Genomic DNA, 27,847 nt, shown 5'->3' with positions numbered 1-27,847 from the left:
TATCCACGCGATTGTATTTCTCGTTTTTGCCCTAAATGGCGGATCTAATCTACTTTATTTCGCTTATCTTCATTTATCCCTCGGATAAGTGACGAAAGTTACTATCGGTATACTAGTGAAATAAAGAAAGGACGAATGACGAGGATAAGAACGAAGAAAAGAAAGAAAACGAAGTTCAGCCATTTTTTTCTCGTTATTGCAACTGCAAAAACGCACAAACGCGACCGACGTGTAAAATTATTCATTAGTCGGTGTAAACATTTATATCGACAACTGAGAACTAAAACGGCTCTTTCGGTACGAAGGATATCGATTTTAGGCAAACCAATGGAAACGTGCAGCTTACGGTCGGTAACTGCCAGTGAAACAAGGTGAAAACATCGGTCTGTCCTCTAGTGCTCTGGAAGCACCAGATATACCTCGGGAAAGTATTGTACTACTTGAAAAACATACTGAATTACCGACATACTGAATTACCACAATAGCAGAGGCGATGATAACCAGGAATTCCGCGGATGGACGCTCTCTTTCTCTCTCTTTTTGTTGTCGATAAGATGAAGAGAGAAGCTCGGAAGCTGATAATGCAGCACGGAATTACAGTGACGAGCAAATCCACGGTAGGCCAGCGCAACTGACACGTCGTTCGAGCAACGAAAGCTGCTTAATGTTTATTGGAAAATTCTCCGATCGCTTCGTCTCGCGTTTCGAGTTGCGAATTAAGCGCGCTAGAATCAAACGTACGGCAGGAATTGCAAGCAAAGATATGATATGGGTTATCGTAAACAACGCTGGGAAATAGCACCGGTCACATTCTGCAGATTTAAATATGGCACACAGCACACATTTAAACATGTCGTTTTTCTCTCACCCACGGTGGACAGTAAAATCGTTAATTACCGAAGTTATTTAACCGCGTTCGTTCAACCGTACGGCGGGTTTCTTGATGGATCGGAGCTTATTCGCAACGCTCGCCCGTCTGCAAAGTCAAGAGCGCCATAAGCATGCAAATTTATGTTAACGGTGACATACAGAGCCAAATTACCATGATAATAACATACATATGGATTTGTTTTCCAGCAGATCCACCGTGGCTCCGACCGGCAAGGGAAGTTAATCGAGAACGGTAAAGAAAATACCGAAGACGGATAAAAAAAGCGCAAAAACACAATAACGGCTGATTTTATATCGCGCTTGGAGCGCGTTGTGAACGTTAAAGTTTTATGTCCGACGGAGAAGGACTAGTCACGAGACGTCGTAACGATATTCGAGTATTATATCAACGACTTGGTGTAATATCGTACTTAAGACACGGTGAACGTCTGGGTTTTACGTCCGACGCGAGAAATAATTGCAGATTGTCGTGACAATCTTTACCTTGGACGTGTCATAATTTTCCGCGTACACGGTTTAATGTGGCACTAGACCCCAGAATTTGTCATCGTGTCCTATCACTAACAAACTAATTAAATAAGAAAGTGAATAATCAAAGTATAAAAGATACATGTGTAAAAATATAGAATCGAAATATCTTTAATATCTTTATGACAGAAGAAAAGCGCTAAAACTGGCATAGGTAGAGTAAACCGACATACCTGTGTTTCTCGGCTGTAAAAAATTAAGCCTTGTCGGACAGTGCATAAATTTCGTTTATTGCGTACAGCAGTTGGAGCTGAAGTGGCAGTTTTTTTGTTTGCAAGCGCGTTCAGTTATATTATTAGCATCGTTTGATTTTCCGTTCGACTGGAGTTTTTGGAGCTTTCTCGAGCTTTCTTCTTGAGAAAATTAAAGTACGAATCAGCGATAAATAATTTATTTGACAGTGCTATTTTATAGTGTAAGTTTTGAACTTTTTTGACGATGTTATTTTATAGTGTAAGTTTGGAACTTGTTCTCCTTATTTTCCGTCACTGAACCACGCAAGAAAAGTTAGAATTAGGTTGTTCTGTAAACCGACATACCTAAACTTTGCTGTGAAATATCATTTCGCAGAATAATGTTGAAACTCTTAGTGACTGATTTTCTTGTTCGTTTGTTTACGATGGTCGGAAAGAAGTCAGGGGATTCTTTTCCACATAATAAAGGAGCAATGTACATCGTGAAATTAAGAAAAAAATGTTTAAATATGTAAAGATAACATCTAAGGATATATACAGTTCAAAAAGAACCATTTAATATTTATATGGTAGATAGATAGTACACGCCATACTGAGTAAAAGAACCTTAGTAAACATAAGTCGAAAGCTAATCATAATTTATTTATTGGCTTCTATATGTCGCATGTTTACCTCAGTGTTTATAATATGTTTTAAATGTCCTCATTCGATTTCCATACATAATTCATAACAGAAGATTTCATCAGCAATCAGCCAGTTGCCATCAACCGACAATTGTGGATCTAATTGATTAGACAGTTACAAAGTATCTTGCTGAAAATATCAGCGTATTACTCTGATGAAGAAATGGCAAATATGCAATATGTATAGTCGTGCTAATGAAAGTATTTTAATTGCACAACATCTTTACATGAAAAAAACTTCCTAATCGAAGAGTCTTCCTATCATACACTGTCTAAAAATCTTCAACGTCTTCGTGAATCAAACTCATTTAGAACTCGTCATCGAGACTCTGGCAAACATAAATCTATAACGACGCCCAATACGGAGAACCGCATCGCATAAGAAGCACATTACAAAAATCAATTTTACAACTATTTTTTGTATAAAAAGGTTTATAAGAAATTTTTATTGTTTTTCGGCAAATTTGAAAGAGAGTGCTTTTCTTTGTGAGTCTTGCAAATATATTTTTTTCACATTTTCGTCAATATTTGTAAGTCCTTTTATTGCATTTATGTCAGAAATGTTTTCCTATGTTTCTACTTCCAATTATTGTTTTTTTGCTAACCTTATTGATTTAACTTAGGCTGGAGCGACTTTCAATAAAATATTTATTTCTTTTTGCATAAATGGAGGACACTACGAAGAAAAATGACACATTTTTTGTGCAACTTTTTCCGTGGAATCGACTAGTGTAATCAGTTTTGTTCTACAGCCAAGATTTAATAATTTATTTATAACAATTTATTGCAAAATTGATTTTTGCAGGATACTTTTTATGTCCAATATGGTTTTTCATTTTCCGGTCTTATTTGCAATTGTTGGTCTTTTGCTAATCTTACTAGTTTGGCCTTTAATGTTAATCCGTTCCACCTGCACACCACGGATCCGGAGATAATTATCGGATACCTTGTATACAGGTTGTCTGATGTAAGCCATGCCAATCGTCACATACTTCTAATTTAAGTTAATGTGAACAAAAAAGTCCTCTACCATTTTACAAACAACCACGCAAAATTTCCAAGTTGAAAATGGCCATGTGTAGAAGCTTTTTTAATTAATAACTCAAAAATTTGCATGTTATTTGCAAAATGATACAGAACTTTTTTCTTCAGACTAGCCGAATCTACAAATATATGACAGCTGTTGTATCTAGCAACAGGTTCGTGGTTCCAAGGCTCAATACTAGTCGCTAGATACAAAAACTATCATACGCTTGTAGATCAGGTTACTTTGAACAAGAAAGTTCTTTGTCATTTTGCAAATAACACAAGAAAATTTTTGAGTTATTAATTAAAATAAAAAATATATATATTTTTTATATTTTATATATATAAAATTTGATATATATAAAATATATGTATTTTAATTAAATATAAATATATATATTTTATATTTTCCAATAATTTCCAATAATTTGGACGATATCCAATAATTAATAATTCAAAATTTTGCATGTTATTTGCAAAACTTGTAGAGAACTTGTTTGTTCACATCGACCTAAGCTACAAGTATGTATACGGCTTGCGTCAGACACCTTGTATGTACGAAATAATGGATATCTTTACGAGAGTTTTACTTATGATTAGGTTGGAAATGCATCAAGAGAAATTTGATACTTGAAAGATTTGCGTGAAAAAGTGATCCTTAAATAGTTTCGAGCAAATGAGAATTTATTGTGATATCACGTCTTGATATCACATTAGCGTTTACCGTGTTGGAAACATACTATATCGCGATGTAGAAGCCATAGGAAAATGCAAGATTCCGTCAGACTTACCCAAGTGTACGCCATTCCCCGTCTGTCGTTGTCGTCGGCGCGGACGTGCTCCTGCTGGGAAGACTGAGACGAGGACCGATGCGTAGTGTCATAGGTCGTCTTCGGCGCGAGTAATCTGAAATAATCGGACGCTAGAGAAATCTCCGGGGTGAGATCGTGTGTCTAATGTTTCCATGGTGGTGCACGTAATCTCCCTCGCGGGAGCAACACACCGTGCCGCCTGGAAAGCAGGTGGTTGTGGAGGAAACATCGATTCGAAGGGATTACCACGGCTGGAATTGAACGTTGACGATAATAAATTTCAATCTCGTCGTGCGCGTATAATACAAAACACGTTTATATTTTCTCACTGGAAACATCGAATTGTTCAGCAACCGATAGAGCTTACATCAGTTAAATCTGTGCGCGATCGGAAAATTCACGTGCAAAACTGATAGCACATTTTCCAACTTTTGCCAATATCACACTGAGAATCCATTTAATTGAATCAACTAAATTCTTGTTTGACTATGGGCAAACGAATTTTTTGGTTGTGATAACCCAAAAATTTGCCCATTAATGGATTTCTCAGTGCACGCTAAAAATGCAAACACTACCCGTGCTCGATGTATTCCGGTGTGAAAAGGAGAGACTCGAACAATTCTCGCGAGACCGTAGAGGGTTTTCAATTTTGTCGGAAAGTTTGAAATGCTCCGAATAGAGGACGGAACATTGATATCCTTCAAGGCGAAACACATCTCTTTTTTCATAGATTTCTGCGTTTTTACCGATTATTCTCGATTATTCCAAAACACCGACGAGCGTGCACCGCATGCGGAATAAACGATCGAGAAGATCTTACCGTTCGCGGAACATAGTGAGTTCCGGCCGTGGAGGACGTGAGGCGATAAGTATTGCGAGTGCGGATTTGTCGGGGTAGGCGGGTTGGTACGACATGGGACCGACGTGGTGGTCCATGGCGGTGCTGTGTCTTGCACGTCGCTCGTTTCTGCCGAGACAAGGGGGATCTCATTGGTCACTCGCACTTCTATTCCCACAGACTGTTAACAAAAATAAACAAGCGTACATGAAAGGTGTACACGCGTGTTTCCCGCAAAATTCCGAGTCGCAAGCATCGAGGACCAATTTCAAGGATCGCATGCCGAACTTATCTCGCTTCTTAGTGCGCAACGACGTCTCGCCGACGTTTCCTCGTAGCCGTTCCGCGTCGTCGCAAGTATCAGTTAGGAATCTGACACGATTCGCCGATCGATAATATGTTACGAACGTGTACGGCTCGTTACTCGCAGATGCGAATGAAACACTGCTGCGAGTAACGCAAATCACTTCGTACGGGGATAATTGGCAAGATAACGATATAACTTCGCATCGGAATAGCCGACGAATTCTGGGAAATTGCCTAATTATTGAACAGCCTCTCGTGTAGCACGAATTAAAAAAGCGCTTCGTTATCGCGACCGCTTTTCGACTATAATGACGGAGGATCGGGTTTGCATTAGATGGAGTTAAAAATCGAAATATTCCCTCGTTAGCCGTGTTTTTACACTTCTCTCCGTTTTCTCTCGTAAATGACGCGGAATCCAATGTTGGCATAACGAATTCGTCTTACACGTCGATTGAAATTTGCCGAACTCTTATTGAACAGTTGCAAAAATTCGTATGATATTAAAGACATTTATTTATTAATATCAATGAGATGACATAATATCTTAATCGAAGTATTGGCCGTTGATATCAATAACCTTTTGCCATCTTTCGGACAACAATTTGATCCTGCGCCGATAAAATAACTCATCTTTCGAGATAATCCATTTCTCGGCTCATTTTTGTACTTCCTCAACATTTCGGTATATCAGACAGACCATGCTGCATCGATCTGAATAGATAAAAACCAGATTACGCGATGTCTGGAGAGTACACAGAGAAAAATGTTTCTTTAGATTTAGTATTTCTATTTATTTGACTAAAATTTCTTGCATAGAAACAACATAGACGAAATATTATTTGTTTGAGTAAAAATGTTATTGAAGATGTTATACAAGAAAATTCGATTATTTAACAGAAAGTACGCTTTACTTGAAACAACATCTTTCAACCAAATAAAATATTATTCGGTTACAATAAATATGTAAAGCGAAAGGAATAATTTCTTTGTAAGAAAATTATCTTTCCTTTCAAATTTTTTTATTTAAGATAAAGATACACATTCGTTGAAAAGTCTAACGCATCGTATTTATTAATCGAAACATTAGTTTCTTTGCATGCATACCAACGATGAAATTTGTTTGGATGCAATAAAATTTATTAAATTCGAAGAAATCTTTTTCTCAGTGTATGTTGGATGTTAGGTGACTTGCAAGTACCTAATAGTAATTCTTATCGAATAATCTTATCAACAAAATAAAATTGCACCAACGTTAAGAATCGATAGTACAGGCGTCAGTGTGTCTTAACGAGTCAAGATAACGTCGCGTCGAATCGCATAAGATGGCAATTGACAGATTAAACCCCCTCCGAAACGCGAAACCCCCTCTTTCCTCTTCGCGTTTAATTCACGTGCTTTCTTCCCTCGCCGAATCAAATGAACGCACTTGAAACGGAAGCTACTCGTTTATTTACGGCAGTAAATATTTATCCACAATGTAAAGCTGCTCTATTGCCCTGCGGATCTCAAGCCGTAATTGCATATCGATCGAAGGGCTTCTCACAGCCGTGTTTTCTTTCTCCGACGTGGGCTTCTCGGTTTTCTTCACGAGGCGAATCCCAATAACGGATAACCATCTCTCCGCTCTTAACCGTTTATTCAGTCCACCGGTCAAGGCGAATATCTTTCAACCGTCACCATTTCCGACGAGCAATCGCAATCAGGATTTACATCACGAGCCCGCGCAAAGACGCAAAGTAAAAAAATGGACAATGGAAGCAGGCAAACTTGAAGGCATGTCGGATGAAGTGTTACAATTACGGTGCGCTGACAGTTTCGAAAGCTGCGCACACACAATCGCCGTAATTGTGTGAACGCCAACGTTCGAGACTGGCGGAATAAAATTCGCCCGAGCTGGAATTACTCAAACATTTTTCCATCGTCAGAGACATTGTTCAATATTCGAGGATAATCGATATCAGCTTCGCGCAGCTACAACGTAATGTCATCCGGCGAATTTCGATCGGGTGACGAAGACGAGCTCCTCTGTTTATTAAGCGAAGATTAGGCGGGGCTACGAATCCGACAAAAAGAACGTAACCTTCCGGCTCTTCGCGCTTGCCTCTCGACGAAATGAACCGAACGGACAGAAATTAACAGAGCGAATGTACTGAGCCTCCGGGTATTTTTACGAACGAACGGTACCGCTCGACGCGTGATGTATTCCATCTTCGAAAGTACCTCTGGCGCACCTCGGGAATGCAACGCATTCGCACCGTCACGTTCAACGGAAAGAACTATTCAATTCATTGTCACCGAGAACCGTCTCGCAATCTGCCTGCAACGCGTTCTCAAAAAGGTTCTCGGAAACTTGTTAACTAATGAACTGTCGTAAAACGCCTCCTTGAATACACTGAGAACCCATTTAGTCATGAGGCGTTTGCGCGAAACAATCCGTAAGAAATTGGCCGGAATTGTGGGAAACCAACTCGTGGATTTTGCATCACGACAACGCACCATCGCATGCCTCGACATTTATGCATAAATTTCCGACATAAAACTCAACGAATGTCGCTCCGCAAGTACCGCATTCACCAGACATGGTCCCTTGCGATCTTTTCCTGTTCCCCTTGCTGAAAAAATCACTTTGCGGACAGTGTTTCGAATCGATTAAGGACATCAAAGAAAAATCGCTGCGTGAACTAAAGGCCATACCGTTTGCCGCGTATGAACGATGTTTCCAGGACTGGATTAAACGCTGGCATAGGTACGTTGCAAGCAATGGGGACTACTTTGAAGGAGACTATAAGAATCTTGATAATTGAATCGTTATTTTGATTTTTAAAAATAAAGTTCGGATACTTTTTGATCGCAGTAGTATGAACTTCGTCCACCGTGTATAGTAAGTGGAGCTGAAGTGACAAGTTTCTGTTTGCAAGCGCGTTTGATTATGTTATTAGCGTTAACTGACTTTTCGATATGCTGATGTTTTCCTCGAGATATCTTCTTGTAAATTTTTACAATCAGCAGTAAATAATTTATTGGACATACTATTTTATAATGTAAGCATTTTGAACTTTCTAAGTCACGTTGAATCTTGTGCCAATCTTTATCCTGTCAGTAAATCACGCAAGAAAGATTAGCTTGTTCTGTGAACCGACATACCTGAGGAGTTTATTGGTTTTCCAACCAATAGACCTGAACTTCATTGTGAAATATTATCTCACAGAATATAGTTGAAACTACCGATGACTGATTTCGATGACGAGGAGAAATCAAGTTTTGCTGGAACAGCAAATTGTTAATATAATGACAACAACAAAATTTGTTACATGGGAAAAATAATTTTACTGTTGTAGCGAAACGTCGTTGCGACAGCAATCAAATTCAATTGGCATAAACAAATTATTTCGCTATCCATGTATCCAGCAAATGACAGTTTGCTAATACTTTTAACAAATCTTTCTGCTATCCAAACAAAATTTTTTTGCTGTCACTATATTAACAAACAATTTGCGGTTGTAGCAAAATCTCTTTCTCCGTACGTATCTTATCTCAATATTATTAAAATTTCCCTCAGTTTTTCTTGTTTGCTTGTTTAAAATACGTGCAACGTATATCTTGTGAGGACAATACATCAAAATGATATCGTCGATTTCGTCAAGGACAAGGTGAAATCGTTTCTGCAAATTCGCGTGCAAGGAATCGCGAATTACGTTTCGCACGGGAATAACATGTTTGATATGGAAGATTGCGCAACGCGCATGAAGAGATGCAAAAATTCTTTCTTGCAAAGTACAATACATATTTCTGACAGAATTTAAACCAGCTAGATTGTTAAAAAGCAGACGAAGTGTTCTCATATTTTTTAATGCCGTAAACAAAACGTAGGCACGAATTCTGAACGCTTTGCATTCGATTAAATAGCTGGACTTAAGCAAAGTACAAATACCACATAATCCACGTAATCAATGAAGAAAATGATTAGAGACTAGAAGACGAGAAGTTTTTGAGAGATAATGTTATAGGAGATACAATTTTCTTAGGCAAAGCTCTGTACTTAACTATGACATGTTTAAAAACCCATAACAAATCAGCATGCAGAACAAGGATTTTAAGGATGGGTGGGATGATAGAGGAATTTACATAAATGTTGAAGGAAGAAAGGAAAGAGAGATTATAGAACAAACCAACAATGACGAAGAAAGATTCGGATGTATTTAAAAGTAAACCGTTAAAAGAGGACCAGCAACGAATCGAAAGGCGGAATTTATAGCGTGAATAGCGGATGAAGCATTATGAGGAGAAAAGGAAAGGGAAAGCATCACGTCATCAATATATTACATACATACATATAATACATACGCAAACAGGAAATAAACGACTGTTTGGAAGGATGGGCGACGTACACATCGAAAAGAAAAGTATTGATCCTCGCGGGTCTCCAGAGGGAGGCGATCGAAGTGAAGATAGAATCGAAAGAGAATGATATATAATATTCCACGCTGAAAGAGCGATTGGTAAGAAAAGAATGGAGTAAAGGAAGGACATATTATAGTGAACACACTATAGTGTTTCATCTTAGCGATAAGTAGTTCACGATTTTCTGAATCGAATGCTTAGCCAGAAGTACGACGCGCGTATAAGCATATTCCGTAAATAAAGGGAACTTTCGTATTGGTTTAACGGGAAAAGTTAGACAGGCCGACAGGCGGTTATGTCCGCTTGAGTGACGATCGCTGAACATACGTACAAAGCGGATTATCGTGTAAGGTGCATGTAATAAAAACAATGCGATTATATAAGAGCAGCGCTCCGGCGACCGAGCGATGTGCGTCGGGATATCTACAGGTGTTCATGAAGCATGTAGTAACGTGAAGAGTTACCGGGCGGGTATTCAGCGGACACGTGCTCGACTCGACGAAAAATCGATATAAACTAGCAACATAACCTATGCATACGTAACCACCCGGTTAGGCAATAAAAGGTCAACCCCTCGTTATAAAAATGGGCCCCGCTCCTGGGATCCCACGGGATACACACACATTCTACTCCTGGAGTCGCGAATACATTCAGGTGAGGAACCTATCGCCGCCGTCGAATTACGATGTTTGTGACTAGCAAATGGAAAAAGTTATTCGAAAACACCCAGCGAGGGTCGGAAGCGCTGGCATGAAGCCTCTGCGAGGGAATTTTGAGAGACTCGCACGCTCTGGCGCGCAATCGTTCGATCTCTCAGCGCGAGAAGTGACTCGTGCAAATTTAGAAATTAAGATATTCAATTAGCGTAGGGAAGAAGGTAGTATTCTGGCCCCCATTGATATTGTGTACAATAACTTTATTAATGATTAATATTTTATATTGAAAACTTAACGATTATATTCGTCAAAGTGTTATTCAATCGATTCCAGACTCGATGTTATGAAATATTTACTTAGGACATACTTCAAAAACGTAGTAACATCGCATAATGGGTCGGAGACAGAGATGATAAAGTGATATCCCACTAAAATAGATTTTAAAAAATTGGTTTTGTTTAAAAAGCACAGTGTTTTGTGACATAGTTATACATTCAAAATAAACTCTTAGAAGGAACAAATAACAATGAATATAACTGCGAATTTTTAATATAGATATTGGCTTATTTGAAAGTAGACACAGACTGTCAGAAGGACAGTTTCTACAAAACGAATAGACTTTGAAACTTTCGTTCACGTTAACTTGAATTATTAACTTATCGAATAACTACTACATATCGAATAACTATTTCGATATAAAAACCTCACAAAAGAGGGCATATTAAATCTATTTTAATAGTTATCTAGTTTAGTAAGAGGGACACATTAGCAAAATGCCATACTATTGTTTAACTTTGCAAAACTCAATATATACAGCAAAATAAAATATTAAATAACGAACAGAACACTCAAATATATTCGTGCGATAATACGCTCAAGTTTAAGAAGAATAAGAAATTGTGTGTAATTAAATGTCAAAATGTGTGTAATTAAATGTCAAAATGTGTGTAATTAAATCCAAACCTTGAAAACGTTTCAAAATGTTCGAAAATAAAAATGTGTCATGACAAATGTCAGCTATTGTTGTGCATTGGCAAATTATTGTTATTACGTAACGGCGGACTACTAAACAAATAGTTCCATAAGTAATCGTTAAAATTCGTCATTTAATAGCGGAGATATCAAGAGAGGCCATTATATCTACAAAGCCCAAAATACCACCTTTCTTTCTTTCTTTCTTTCTTTCTTTCTCTCTCTCTCTCTCTCTCTCTCTCTCTCTCTCTCTACAAATACACATACACACACACACACATCAATGCGTAGTATGAATGCATAGTTTATGTAAGAACAAAGAAAACAAAATTAAAATTTGAACGAACACGTTTGATGCTAAATGCAAGACGCAGGGAAAACTGTATCATGTTTGTAAAATTTGACAGCGTATATAATTGCCGTCGTTATGGAAGTAAAAGACTTCCCCGTGTTCAGCTTCACTAAATCACGTCCGCGTAAGCAAGACGCTTGAAGGACACGCTGATCCTTTAAAGTTTTAACTAACAAAGCTGGAAACCAGGGTGCCTCATCTCGGCGGGAATTCTCAAGAATCGACTCTGCGAGCGTCTCACGCTGCGAACGAATGAGCGCTAACACACCATCACCGGCTGTGTAAGAGAATTCTCAAAGGGATCACCTGACGTCCTAATATCCTCACGCAACACGCACACACAAACAAGGCGCGTTCCGCGTAACCGGCAAAGACAAATTGAACTGCTACGCTTGATGGAATTCGGTATCAACGCGAGGAACATTGCGTGGATGTATAGAGACAACATCGATTGACGAGGAAGGCCAACGCGAGCGACAAACAAGATCGTCCAAGTGGCCTGTGACATTGTCTCAATCTTCCAAATCTGGCCCGTGCTACTCAGGGATTCAGGTACTTGGAAAATTGGCGGATAAATGTGCTACACAGAGGAATTCGGCGCGTAACGGCGATCCGTTCAATCTTCCTTTACGGGAACTTGAGGAGATCAATTTGAATAAAGGTCCGTCCACTTTAAGATCTTCTCTAATCCCCTCGAAAGAAGGGATTCTCAACAAATTACGAGATTTGTGAAGTTAGCATTCCAAAATTCTTTTTGCGAATTTTTTTTTTATCTTACTCAGTACACTGATCAAGTTATAAAGCATTATTTGCTGCACTAACCGAAAGTGGGTTAAAATATTATATTACGATAGAGCTTCCGTTACTCCAGAGAAAGAATAGTTTCAGCTATAAATAAATTATATGGTGACATAAATAAAAGAAGCAGACTAATAAATTCATATTAATAAAGCTGTTTTGCTCGGCTATTCTGTAAGAAAACATAATTTCTATATAAAAAAATATATAAATAACATTTATTGTATTAAAACATAAGTTTAACCCTTAAACCGCATACATATGACAGAGAACACAAAAAGTACACAGGTTGCAAATTTGCAGCATTGATCTTTGCCGACTTATAATTTGACTACGAATTGATCAATTTCAACCTATTTTTTTTATATATAATAAAGTATCTATTTTTTTTATATATAATAAAGTATTTTTTTAATATAAGAATTAAACATAAGAAATCTGATGATGACGACATAAAAGCCGATAAAGAATAATAAAAAAATGAAGAATTGATTTACGTTTAATCGTATTGAAACAGGCGGCATCGATTTGAAGGAATCGGTTGGGGCAAATTTGCATTACAGCGGTTTAAAAGTGCGGTTTAAAAGTTAATCTTCTAATTGTTTCTATTCGTGATATTAATAGTCCACCAAATTCTGATGCAAGATCGGTATATTGTAGTTTTTTCTAGTGTGCACCAGAAATATTCAATATTTCATTTATTATTATTCGAGATATACAACATTTATTCACATTCATATACGAATAATTAAAAAAAAAAATGACAAAAATATTCATATTCGATATTTAATCATACGATATCTATTAAGGACCGTTAATTCACGCGATAAGCACATTTCCTACGTATTATTCTCGACGAGTTCCTACGATAGCTCTGAACACGACACGAAGGAAACGAAGGCATGCGAGGTGTCAAATAAACGTTGCTATTTATCAATTGCGCACAGTCACCCTTCGTACTTCCGCGAGCCGAAGGCACATTCTTGTTTTGCGTTTTGGAAACGAGTCTCACCGCAGCTTACAAGCGCACTGCCGAAAGAAGGGGCGTGAGTTACGACTGGAAGCTCCCCTTCAATTTCTCTCGCCTCTTCCTTCCTTACATCATCAGTAGCGACGTTACTGGGATGAAATGGGACGAATATTTTCGCCTCATCCTCGCACCTCGCCAGCTGCTACATCCACGTCCGCGTAATAAAACGGGCTTCCGATTCGAAAGTACACGAGTGTACGGTGTCACCGCGAGTTATCGGCCTAACTTTTTCATCAGATGCAAGCGTCGCTCGTATACACGAGTGGTCATCGGGCGAAAAATCTTTCGCTGCGACGGCGACCGACCTTTGGCCTTCCGGAAACACGAGACCTCATCAGGGAACCGGCTATTCTCTCCGGGCGAGGTGAAAAACGGTAAGAGGAGAAGCCATCGTAAGAGGACGATACGTTTATCGGTGTCGTCTCAGATTCGCAAGCACGGCAATACGATCTCTCAGAAATGTGGGGCCGTGAAATTCTGAAATCACGGTCGACGGAACGAGCAATAATCCGTTAATTGTTTAGCGTTTGACGTCCTCCTCGACGTCGACGCCCCACGTCCGAGCGGGATTTAACGCGGAGAAAGATAAGATGCGCCGGCACGTGCAAACTTTTCACTATTTATCGGAACTTGCCGGGGACTCGTCGAAACGAACTTTCCCCGCTTCATTTACCACACGAGTGCATTCTTCCAGATAAAACGGCAAGTGACGTAATAACCAACTATAGGCACTGCCCGCGTGCGGGCGATCGTGACACAAAAGGAGAAAAAATTTAACAATGCGCAGTATACTCGTATATAAGAGTAATGGATAAATAATAATAAAGTGCAGAACGGGGGAGAGGCGAGAAATGAAAACAAAGCTGCGCTTTAAAAAACCGACGGGTTTAAGAAAAAATTGCTCCACCCCCGGCCGGCGACCGATGACTAATTAACGGATAATCCTTGTTTCGCCGAAGAATTTATTCACGTCAGCGCGAATCGACCCGGCGCGAATTAGCGGAGGCGAAGGGACGCGCGAAAACGACGATCATAACACCTCGGCAAACTCGTGCTGAGGTTTCGTCGCGCGTTTCCAGGAAGGCTTTGAAGCTTTGCCGGCAATAAACCGAGCTGCCGATCAGTACGGCCGTAAGTTAGACACGGCGAACTTGCTCGACCGCGATTCACGCCAGTTGACGGAGAAAATATGACGGCCTCGTAGCTTCTTATTGCTCGGGCCGAGATCAAAAGTTTGCGTGGGAGAGTGACGGAATATCGAAGGATCGCTGTGGGATAATGAGGAGAGACGTTCGTCCGCGCGATACGGCGAATGTTTTAATATCTCTGCGAATCTCTATAGCACTGAGAGGAAAATATAATTATTTTCGGGGGCAACAATATCCTTTTTTCATTTTAACGACAAAAATAGTCGAACTATTTTTCTGGTAAATGTTACTAGCGTTAGTGATGACCTTAGTAATAACCTTACGTGGATGTTGCTAATACTACTTGTGGGTGGTTAAAAAAAAAAAAAATACTGTTATCCCCGAAAAAAAAATATTTTTTTCTTAGTGTGTTCACGCAGCGAAAAAGGGAGTGTTACGTCCTTGTAAAGAGGGGACATTTACACTCGGTAAAAATATCGATTTTCTAATATATACTTTCATTCTCTTAAAATATAACATCTTGAGAATATCTTTCCGGAACTGCAAAACTGAATTCAAAAAGATGAAGAAATTAAAGCACTTAGAAAAAAAGCCTGTCTTATCGGCGCCGCGTCAAGTGCAATTATCAATTCAAAAACCTACGATAATAATCTAATTATACAGAAAGAATGTATAGGACACATGCAAAAAAGAACAGTTGTCTGTACACAGGAAAAAAAGATATAGTTCACATAATCAGAAATATTTAGTTGTAAGCGGCATAGACGCATCACTCTCTTATCTTTGTGCGATAGGCATGTGTGATTGATACGACTTATTATTTTGGTGTATCAACTACATCAATGTAGTTGCGCGTGATCCGGTTGTGGCAACCAGAACTTGGTTAATAAACACAAGGATAGTAAACACAAGGATAGTAAACACAAGGATATCGGTATAGCCGTTGTTCATTCATAGCTTGCCGTCCGATTATCGTAGTGAAGCGAGAGTAGACTGTATACTAAAGTAAATGGATGACTGGCCCGAGAAAAACGTAGGAGTATAATAAAACAGCTTTCCTGATTATCGACACGTGACTGCAACTTATTTATATTTGCAAGACGTTTTATTTAAGCCAGCAAAATGGTGCAGTTACTGTTAAAACATTTATAATTGAAGTGTCAAAAAAGTCTAGTTGGAGCAACCATATACCGTCACTGCTGAAACACAAATTACTCAATACAATTGTACTGTGCACTGAAAGATTTCTTCAAATTTAACAAACTTCATTGCGTTCAAACAAATTTCATCATCGGCATGCTCCAAAGAAATTAATATTTGGATTAATAAGTACGATTGTTAGACTTTTCAACGAATATGTATCTTTATCTTAAATAAAAAATTTGCTCGAAACGAAAGATAATTTTCTTATAAGGAAATTATTTGTTTCATATTACATATTTATTGTAACCAAATAATATTTTATTTGATTAAAAGATAGTATTTCGAGTAATAGCGTTCTTTCCGTTAAATAATAGAGTTTTCTTGAATGAGATAATAACATTTTTATTCAAACAAATAATATTTCGTAAGTATATGTTGTTTTTATGAAACAAATTTTAGTCAAATAAATAGAAATGCTAAATCGAAAGGAACTTTTTTCTCTGTGTGCAAGAACCATATAATTAATCGTAGTCGTAAATTAACATAATGTATGTAAACTTTAACATTTTTATATGTAGAATAATAAGTGAAAACTGATAACTGTAAGCAAACGTAAAGAAACTTGGAAACATTTATTGCGTTTTGCAGATACATCGATGCACTAATGTGCAATGATTAATATCAGTAATCGATTTCTTCCATATTGTCATATAGAAAAGTGTTAAGATGATGTTATCAGAAAATTAATATTTTGTGGATACTTCACATTTTATACTGAAAAATACCAGAATGAAAAGTAAAATATCTCGAAAAATATTCACTTTGCGATGATCTTACCTTGATACTTTTACGCGCAGAATGAATAGAAGAATCGATCTGTTAAAGAAAATTATATGATTCTACTTGAAAAATAGAAGTAAACTTGAATTATCGACTATGCAACAAATTAGGGTTAACCCCCCCCCCTCCCCACTTTGTGCCCTCCTAACCCTACGACTTTTGTAGGCTAAAACATTTCTTGTAAAAAGCGTAGGTGAAAAGATAATTAAGTAGAGGCATTAAAATGGCCTACACTGTGTAACACGTGAAACACCAAAGTAAAGTTAATATTTTCTGCAAAAAAGGTTTCGAAATATATACCTATTTTCGAACTTTCTAGAATATCCTCCTCCTAGCACAAGAAAAGCGGAACGGATGCATTGCAAATAACATCTGAGGAGCGAACTGTCAGATACAGCATCACGCTATGGTGCGAGAGGTCTTTGGTGTTATTTAGCACCTAAGAAAATTAATTTTCACGGCACGCATATTTACACATACGTACTGGATAGTTCTGCGACCTTACCGCGACGGAAAATTATGTCTGCCGGTGCAATGTAACCCCGTTTTCATGGTAATTATANCCCCTCGTCCTCCCACGCCCGCCCTTCACCCGCGGTGACGCCATTGATTTTATGACGCAATCTACATCTCGCGACCTGAGTATCGCGCCACAAACATAACGTTATTTATTACTTGTCTCCTTCATGATAATACTATCGGTTTTAAGATAATGCAGTTGAGAATCATCTTAACTTTCTTCCGTCGTGTTTCTCTCAAAACACACCGAGCATTATCGAATTTCCTTTGTGCGGGATCGATTCGAGCCTTGATATATTCGAGCGAATCTGTCCGCGAGTGAGCGAGACATGTCATTGAGTTAAACATTTTCTTGAAAAATTAACGAAGGAATGCGATTAAAGAGCATAGAGAGCTATTCTGGAAGAATTTCAAGGATACTGTCGAAGTTGTCCGAAGGAATACCACAGCTTAGAATCAATTGAAATGGGTAGGATCCTCGTAAGGCCAAACGTGTGCCAAGTATCAAATGAATGTAATCGTTATGGGTTGATAATTAATTTGATAATTATCGAATTTGTCACGCCGAAAAATCGTCGTGTCACCAAACGTGACCGTATAGCCGACGCTTTCAGCGACTTTGATCTTGCATCAAGTTTGACGCAAATTAACTCTAATGGGTGAAATTAATTAATTAGTTAATCGATAAAATATTGGCATGATATATACCGTAATATACAAATCGCACATTACACAACAAAGTTTTCTATCAGCAACAATAATATTATTTTGTTGTGTGTCGCGTATAGCTTCATATATTTTCACGACTTGTATATCAAAGTAACAGAAAGTAAACACGTCCATTCGCTTCCGCGTAAACGTGAGTATGAGTATTAATATCGCTCATACACGATGGATTATTAAATCGCGAAATTAATACGCAAATTAACCTACAAGCTAAATTGCGAACAAACTTCACGGTCTCGACCACAGAAATCGCGGGCATTTGAAGCATTATAATCTAATCGGCCGGAATGTTTGAAAGAGTTACATAATCCCGGATATTGCTTCTATTCGTATTTATCGAAGCCAGATTGTGCGTGACGTTAGTTCGCAATATAGCATTATTAATCCGCTCGGACGGATCTATCCGCAATTTATGAGTGGCGCGAATTTAAATTTTTCAACACACACGTGTGCCAAAATTACGCATACCGCTCGAAACGATCGTGAGATCACTCTCTCGAATGTCTGCCAGTTGGAATATCGAACATTTTTCTAATATCTTTTGTGTATCATGATCGAGGGCGATCTCAAGAAAAGGTTTGATCTCCGGAAAAGCCTGAATACGAAATTATTCTGGAAAATAATACGGTATGGACATTATCACACTTTTAATTTCGCACTCGTATTACATCTCATTCATATCGTGCTCATTATAATAAATAATGATCTGCATTTAATGGACATGCGACAATGTATGACCAAGCGTTTTTATGAAAAGTTCATTTGGGCGAAGTTACATTTTTCCCTTGTTTCATATTATATTGATTCGAATCATATGTAAATTGTAGTGGTTTGCACTCGTTTAAGTAATTGAACGTTAAACTCTCTCTATTCTATTTTTTCCCCCAGCGATATATCTTCCACTAATTAATATTACTGCATGTTGATAATAATAATGCGCGAGAAAATAATGCATTTTCAAGCGCCATGTGCTTCTTCGTTCGCCCCGCTAATAACAGGCGTAAACGAGGCCAAAATTGCGGCCATGGTGGTCTCGAGGGTACACCGGTAACTTTACGGAAAAGGGGCAAACAAAGCGACGGCCGACGGAAGCGGAGGCTCATAATTAGATTGTTGGCTAATGGGGAACACAGCATACAAATAAGTGCGCGACACTACGTACGAAAGTAAGGCACTAACCACTGCCTTCTCCGGGGAGACACCGTTTAAGCTCAATTGTTATTACACGTGCACGTCGAAAGGCGTGGTGCGGAAGTATTTCGGGCAAACGACTCGATCAAGTGTTATCGCCGGCCGACGTTTCAGGGTCGCATTTAATATCCGCGTTATATACGAGAATTAAATCGCGCGAGAGGTCAAGTTGGATAAGTCCAAGTCCTATATCGTCAAATGACTAATTCATTATTATTATAGTGAAGAGAGAAACGAGATGGTTTGATATTTCATCAAAATGTGATTAAAAGGTATGAATAAAGTAGACGCTTATAAAGTACTCGTAGAGATTTAACTTTTTATAACGTTTGAAGAAGCATATGTATGTTTATACCAGTGTGTTACTGGCCTTTCGCGCATTCGCAATATGTTTTTAAATTAAAATGTAAACTCGCAATCTCTACCTACCCCTCTCTCTCTCTCTCTCTCTCTCTAAATTCGTAGAGATATAAACTCTATTTTTGTCAAGCGGAATGCTTTGCACATCGGCGATATAGTCGACTTTATTACATTTTTTCAACCGTTCTAATATTTACGCCACGTCACAGTCGATTTGGGTTATAACGTCCGCATGCAAACGGTTGGAAATTTACCTTGAGGAGAGAGCGTGAAACGTACGCAAAGCAATTCATATCTTAAAAGAGTCTGTCAATAGTCACATGAGTTGCGAATAAAAAGGTTACAAAGTTATTTTAATCGTAATCCCTGTCAGATTTTAATTCGCGATACAAAGCGCTCCTCGAAGCGGAGGTTTCAAGAGCCGCCGGGTATATTAAGATTCATTATATCGAGAGCAAAGCGTACCTTTAAAAGTACCCGACTGTCTTGAAAATATAATGCGTTGGTTGTAATTAATATAAAAGAAAAATAAAAAGAATGCGTGTGTGTGTGTGTGTGTGTGTGAGTCAGGAAGAATTTTCATTTGCTCCCGTCTCCCCACGTATCGCAAATTCGCTCGACAAAACAATCCGAAAAACAATTAAACAGTGGAAATTGAAAGTTAAATTGATGCCGATCCGGCAGGTTCACGGTTCTATCCCCGATACTTCTATTTCTACTGCGAATTTACCGATACGTATAGGCACGATCCATCGAACTTGATTCGCGCCTAAGAGGCATAAGTCCGATTTATTCAAAGCATCGCAAAGAGGAAATAGGAGAAAATGAGCTTGTAAGCTGGAAAGTAATTGCATGCGGCAACATGAAACAAAAAGAGTATCGATAGTCCGAGTAAAAAAAGAGTAATCTATTTCTTTTGCGAAATATTATAAGGGAAGAAACGGCCGTATATTTTAGAAATTTGATAACGTAATAACAATCGATACATAAATGTAATAACGAAAAGAGATAATTTATTGTGTTGTAGTGCAATGATATGACGTCACATAATGTAATATCGCTTTTCTTTTGTACAAACAAATAATATCTCCTCGTACGAATTATCTCAACGCTTGAAGGAAGATTTAATATTACAAAATGCAATTTTTCACGATAAGCGTAATTTAATTTCTGTTATCCCTCTAAATTAGCTCTTAATATAGCAAACAAATTTGTACAGTGGCGTAACTAGATAAATGAGCAACCAATGCATTCAGAATTTAAATGCAACTCGACTGCCCACGCAAGCTTATCACCTACGTCATATCATCGTCGACATGCATCGATGTCGATAAATTACATCGTCAACTCTGTACTTCCAGTAGAAGTATTCCGTACCCCGTTAACCATATTTGTCGGTATCTCAAATTACTGAAAAATATTGCGCTCGTAATAACTACGGCATCAACATTGATGCAATTTCACATACTCGTACCTTTCCACGTGGATATGAAAACTGCAACGGCGCGAGATGAAAATAAAACAAGAAGTGAACATTCATCCGTGAAAAATATTAATTGTTGGTATAATAATAAAAAATACGAGTTGTTAGGTACGCATCATATTTCACAAAGCGTGCTCAGTTCGTTAGATATACGCATTTCATAACTCAAATATAAAACTAAATCAAAAACATCTTTTTTGATGTTATAATCTTCACTCTCATTAGCGTATTTCAAGTAATGGAAAATTATAGTATTTCATCAATTTGTTGTAATAATATAAGGCTATAATAATGCGTCAGATATAAAAAAAAGTTATAGTATAATATTTCGTCAATTTATCAATATAAATATTCCTCGTTTATTCTTCTAATAGATAAAATATATCGTAAATATAAATCGTATTCAGACGATATGGAACGCTACTGCATACGTTGAAAGATCAAGGCTTTAACCCTCTGCGAACAACGTGTCATTTAGCATATTCCGTTTGCAACATGGGCCATTGAGGGCCAATGCAGGTTTTCACATTTTTCCGGACTGTATAAAAATTTGACAAAAATTCTCATATACTTTTAATAGCTTTAATAACAAGCTTCTACAGTCGTAAAAGTCGGATTGTATTTCACTTATTTTTTATAAATTGGAACAAAATCAGAAACGCCGAAAAAAATGAGATTTTTGTTAAAAATTCACATTTTTACATAAGTGAAGAAAATAAATTCCTTTAGGCTATAATATTTGAATATAAGTACTTCGGGAAGAAATAGCATAATGATGTTGCTGCAAAAAAATTGAATTATTTGAACACTTGAAAATATTTTTAGAAGAAACAAAATATAAAATCTCATTCGAAAAAAGAATTGATAAAATCATTATTACAGCAAATTAATCATTAAATTCTCAATATATTTAAAAATTAGTGTATACACGCAAAGATAGAAAAAATAAAAAAATTTATATAGCACAGTTTATACAATAATACCTGCAGTGCACCTCGCACATTGGCATAGCATACAATGCACAGTGGTATATTTTTATAGTTTTTTTCCAAGAAAGTATGTAAAACATAAAAAATCTATTTACAAAGAAAAATCTTTATACATGTATTTATACATTAATCAGTAAAAAAAATTTATGTAAAACATCGACAAATCTATTTGGGAAACACTTTAAAAATGTTTTAAAGGCAAAATCTGTATATATTATTATATTCATTGAAAATAGCATTAAAAGCATATAAAACGCGAAAAAACCCAAGTTATTAGTTCTCAAAAATATTTACGTGGTCTGCAACTTGTGTCGCAGGGGGATAAACGCCTATTCTAACAGTTCTTATTAGTAAATTATCAGAAAATGAACAGCTGGATATTGGCGTACTTACACATACATAATCTCACTACTCTTAAGTTTTTTTTTATGGGGATACCGAACCACCCTACTACCTATCAGTTATTCTAAAAAATCACAATTAAAGAATCGACCGGGCCTTTAAAGACAGACGTTGTCAGTGGAGCAATTAACCAACCTTGCACAAATACGTCTCACAGAAAACATAAGCGATCGCATTGGCGCACTACGAGCGCCGTTTCATTCCTTTTCTCTTATCGTGACGTGCACATAAAATTGTCCTAAATCTCTGTCACTCATTAGGTGACCGAAACGATTACGTGTTCGCGGGAAATCACTTTGATTGCGGGCTCCAGTGAGTCCGTCCGAGTGAGGTGCCGAGAAGGAAAGACAATTGACACACACACACACACACACATACACATATATCGCCCACGTACGTGTCCGCGTCAATGTTGAGCCGCACGTCGGCCACAATTAAGTAATTACGCTACTGTTTCGGCATAAGCGAAATTGAAAGCGGATAATAAACTTACCTGCTGCATCGGGTACGTGGTGCTACCGACGAGTAGATCCCATGCCCACGCGAAGATCCGCGCGCAAATGTGCATTGACGTCACCGCCGCTCGGTGCAGCTCGCCGCCGTTACCGGCCAGATCCTTCGCACCTTCGTTCACGTCCTCTGCGGCGATCGCCTTCTTCGTCGTCGTCACCGGCGAGTCAAAGCCGAGTCACACGTCACATCCTCGTCGCACTCGTCGCACCCGAACTGTTACACTTGTCGCACACTCTGCGTGTTTCTCGATTTCGCGCGAGATCGCGCCGATATCTCTCAATTACGGCAACCGACGTTACAAAATGCAACTTCGCGCGGAAATGCCAACGGGCCTTTCAGAATTACGGAATTGGCGAATTTGACTCTGGGACGAGGATCTACCCCAACAATACTCATCCCGAGCTCCATCGGACACGTCTCTGGGCGATCTTGCCGTCGTCATACGGCCGAACACGATGCCGGTTGGCAGCTTTTCCCAGAATGCACCATGGTTTCGCGGTAATTCGGTGCTCGCCGAATGAGACGAGAAGACGCGAATGTCTCAGATCGCGATGATCGTTACCTGGAACTTCACCGACTAGAGAGACGATAGTTGGAAGTCGATTATGTGGAAAATCGTCGTGTAATTGTTAAAATGTGCACAATAAAAAATTTTACGTTAAAAATGGCCCACTGAAATTTTGTGTTACTTTAACCCTCTAACCAACTCTAAGTCAGACCCAGTAAATTGTGTTTGAAGAGTTGTAGCGTAAAGAAGTGCGTGATTTATGGATTTGTACACTCTTGAAAAATCGTTAGAAAGTCGCTCTGTGTGTCTGTGTGTTAGACATAGTATGAGGTTGACGCCATAATTGATTTCTTGCTAAAAATTTGTGTATGAACGTAAGTAAACATTGTGATTACGTTTATTTTTTTCGGAAAATAATAAATAAAAATATTATTATTGAGGTCACATAGCGTATAATCAATGTAAGCGCGATTCGATACATTATTTCTTTAAACAATGTGTGTTACTATTTTGTAAGTAAGAAACAAACTATGTATGACATTTTTACAACAAAAATATTTTTTCCTTCATAAAAACATTCATTATCATTTTTTTTCACTTTTAGAAATACTTATTTTTAATGTTAAAAATATCCTCTTTTCAAAGGAAGGAAGGGCCAAGAAAATGTTTACCGAACGCGCACTATAGTCATATTTTTTTCTATTAGAACTATCTTTGAATATTTTGTGTTGTATCAATATTCAACATGTATAAGTGTTGAAATAATGCATTTTATATTTTATTGTGTCAATTAAGGTATTAATTTTGTGTTAATTTTTGATATAATATTTATGTTACTTTTCAATATATTCATCTTGTGTTAAATTAGCATGAAAATTTATGTTGATCGTTTGGGATATATAAAATATGTTAAATAATTTAATAATATATTGAACAAAATAACTATCAAACAAAATGTTTTATTGTGCAAGTATTTTCACGTTACAGCCAATCGCATGTATTTATTCACATGAGATAAAAGTACGAGAAGAAAAGTTGGGGAAGATATACAATCGGCTCTCTGATCGCGAAGCAAGCTCGAAATATACGACGATATAAACACACGCAATAAAAAAATTTATGTTTAACACATTTCACATGTCCTAAATGATCCACTAAAATTTTTATATTAATTTAACATAAGGTAAATATGTTAAAAAGTAACAGAAATATTATGTCAGAAATTAACATAAAATTAGTATGTTCTGTACTAAAATGTGTTATTTTACACATACACATATAGAATGTCGATACAACACGAAATGTTAAAATAACATAAACACAATATGTTAAATTAACATATTGGTGTGTTAAAACTTTAACACAAAAATTTTAACAAGGACCGGTTTTAACACAAGTATAAAATGTTTTTTACTGTAGTGCGTAGGAAACTGTAGCTCCGAAACGAAGCTACGTTTACACAACGACACTAATCCACTTTGATAACAACTATAATTTTAAGTCTTAATGTAAAATATAATTTACTTTAATAATAAAATTAATATCTTAATAGTAAAATATAACCGGTATTATAACATCAGTTGTTGTTGGTCTACACCTGTTTTCAATAGGATATAGGCTTATAAATCCGGATCGAAAAATTTTTAAACGGTCATATTTCTTGTTTTTACTTGTCTTGTAATGTATGCTTACGCAATTACACGATTTGATATATTTTATACAGATGAATTTATGATGGGAATTAGCTCAATCCGCTTCATGTAAACAGACACGAATTCAAAAAAGTTCTAACAGCCGTTGTTATTGAACAGGAATTATATCGCTGCCGTCTAAACGTAGTCAAAGATGTCCGACTAATGTCCGTTTCTATCATCGTGATATAAATGTAATCAACAATTAATTTAACGGGGATTGACCAATCGCATTGATCAGTTCGGCCAATTGGCCAGTTGTGATTGGTCAATTTCGGTGAGTCAATCATAGATTATACTTAAACTGTGATGACAAAAACAGACATTATCTTGTTGCGTAATCCGGTCGCGAGTGTGTGCAACATTAATACCGACTATAACGATAGAGTCCCTGGCCATATTATTAGATGCACTTCGATTCTTTAATAGAATACAGGTTAGATGAAGAAAAGTTACTAATTTTATTTTTACTCAATTAAGATAATTTATGGTGTCAATCAGCGCTTTTATCTCAACAATCTTCTGAGGTGTCAAATCACTTGTTTCACCCATAATTTTTAATAAACAAACAATATTAATCATATTTTTCACATTAAAATTTATTTTTCCGTTAGTAAGTAAAGAATTTGAAGTTTCACTAAATTTCAATTGGCACACACACACTCAAAACTCACGTCTGTGACATTATCAACGATGCAAGCGGGTTCATACTTGTTCAAGGTCGTTGAGAACGCTAGGTGAAATGTCATAAGCGGGTTCATACTTGTTCAAGGTCGTTGAAAACGCTAGGTGAAATGTCATAAAAAATACCTTTTATAGGAAAATAGTTCCTTAAATATCGATCGATGAGCCGTGTTATAAAGCTGCTCCTCGGAAGTTAACGAAATATAAAAAATTAAGGTGCGTCTAATAATATGGCCATGGATCGTAGTTTGATTATCTTCAATCGTGCTGATTTAGCGAGCTGTTTTGGCCAGTGCAACATTCGATCTCGCTTCGAGACACGACAAGAGAGACGCGCAGGAAAAGCCGAAGTCCTCGTCAACTTATCACACCATTCGGAAGCAACGAACGATGGCAAATCGTCGCCGACACCCACATCGTTATCGCGGAATATCGTTATCCACGGAACGTCGTTATGTGCCGATCGCGTCGAAACGCTCGCCACGAAGTATTTATCGGCACTCCGCGACGCGAAAACAACATCGTATCCCGTCCGTAAACGCGACGACGCGACCGAATACTTGTTGAATGGCGTGTCCAACCTGCTGCGACCGGCCGGCATCGCCGTGAAGTTGGCGACGATTGACTTATTCAGCGGACGCTGCGAATTCAAACTCACAGTTTGAAATTTGATCCGAACGCGCAGACGCGTCATCCGGAATGCTTCTTATGATAATGGTGACGCCACATAGGTCCGAGTGTATTCGTGGAAATGCACGATTCCAGGCTGCAAGATATTAAATTCACACCGAAGATATCTCGCGTGAGCGAGCAGCACGATTAAGTCGGTAAAAATAAGTCGTAAAGATCGAGATTTCTAGAATTATAGAGTACCGATTACCGGGTCCGAAATGTTGAAACGGTGAAAAACATTTTGCGTCGAAATCGGTCCTCGTTAAAACTTCTGTGTGAAAACGCCCCGATGTTAACATATTGTATTTATGTTATCTCAATATTTCGCGTCGAATCGACATTTAACATGTGCAAGTGTTGTTGAAATAACATATACCTCAGTGTCGACTTACATGTTATGGACATTAATTTTGTATTAATTTTCGACATAATATTTACGTCATTTCTCAACGTGTTCACCCTGTGCGGAATTAACGCAAAAATTCGTGTGGACCGTTTGGGACGGTTGAGATGTGTTGAATCGGACAGAAAATTTTGTATGCCGTGTAGCGACCCGTAAACATAAGGCAACGTAAGATCACGCGAGTCACGAGAGTCCTGTGTGAGAACGAAATGTGCAAAAATCACTCGTGGAGTCGCGTCTTTGGTGAATTCCGGTAACAATAACGTGATGATGCCGATTGCGGTCGAAGGAGCAACGGATCGCGCGTCACTTCGACGCGAACGCGATTGTGAGAAAATGTCTTACGCGCGACGATCGTTTCCGATAAAACGATCAAGCTTCCATCGAAACTCGCGTATTTTCGAGAATTCTTCAGATTTAGCGTACCTCGCCGTGCAACTTCGAGACTTTCCGGCGACACTGATTCATGCTGGTCGCAGCTACAATTGTTCGTCGATTCAATTACCGGACGACGACGTTAATCCGCGTGAACGGGCAACAGGTGTAACGCGACGCGCACCGATGGAAGACCGAACGATAACTGAAGAGCGGCATTGCGCGCGTGCCACCTACTAGACGCGCCGGAGACACAATGAGAAACGCGGTGACATTGGGGACGTATCAAAACACGCTACGTCGCGTACCGAAAAACCCATGATCCTTTGCTTTTCCTCGCGATGGAACGCGCTTTATGCGCATGTAGAGCCCGATCATCGTTCTTCTCCGTTGTATGCCGAGGAAAATTCGACCACGCAACGCAAAAAAATTGACACGATCGAGTCTTGAAAAGAGACGAAATAGTATTGTTGATTCTTCGACTTTCATATCGATTTTCCCAAAACTTGCGACGTGATAAGAAATTAATTTTATTATTTTTCATGTGAGGTCACACTTTCCCGGCCTGTGTTGTTTCAAGATGTTAAACAAATGTATAAAAAGATTCCCTGAGCCAAAAGATGTGAAAAAAATGTATAAAAAGATTCCTCAAGGAAAAAAAGTTCATATAAACATGCATTAGGAAATATTCCATATCCGAAATAGGGTACTTG

At 38.0% G+C, this 27,847-nt stretch overlaps 1 protein-coding gene across 1 annotated transcript; it reads right to left on the bottom strand.

The window, feature by feature from the left end:
- Nucleotides 1-3,109: 3,109 nt before the first annotated feature.
- On the bottom strand, nucleotides 3,110-26,832 carry LOC106741881. The gene is made up of 5 exons (XM_014614282.1): nucleotides 26,749-26,832; nucleotides 22,782-23,369; nucleotides 4,955-5,153; nucleotides 4,114-4,228; nucleotides 3,110-3,206 (listed from the first exon to the last, which is right to left on the bottom strand). Exons 2-5 carry the CDS (start codon nucleotides 22,854-22,856, stop codon nucleotides 3,110-3,112), a joined length of 486 nt encoding a protein of 161 aa, XP_014469768.1. The 5' UTR covers nucleotides 22,857-23,369; nucleotides 26,749-26,832.
- Between the last annotated feature and the right edge of the window lie 1,015 nt (nucleotides 26,833-27,847).

The sequence above is a fragment of the Dinoponera quadriceps genome, unplaced genomic scaffold (genome assembly GCF_001313825.1).
Source record: "Dinoponera quadriceps isolate SergipeBrazil2010 unplaced genomic scaffold, ASM131382v1 scaffold458, whole genome shotgun sequence".
Taxonomy (NCBI): domain Eukaryota; kingdom Metazoa; phylum Arthropoda; class Insecta; order Hymenoptera; family Formicidae; genus Dinoponera; species Dinoponera quadriceps.
This window is presented reverse-complemented; position numbering and strand designations above follow the sequence as displayed.

Bases quoted from the DNA above. Each gene is read 5' to 3' on its own strand.
- LOC106741881 (XM_014614282.1), bottom strand. From the start codon at position 22,856: ATGCACATTTGCGCGCGGATCTTCGCGTGGGCATGGGATCTACTCGTC. The intron at 4,229-4,954 runs GTAAGATCTTCT...CGATTATTTCAG, and splicing joins CTCACTATGTTCCGCGAACG to ATTACTCGCGCCGAAGACGA. The intron at 3,207-4,113 runs GTAAGTCTGACG...CGTGGTGTGCAG, and splicing joins GGGGAATGGCGTACACTTGG to GTGGAACGGATTAACATTAA.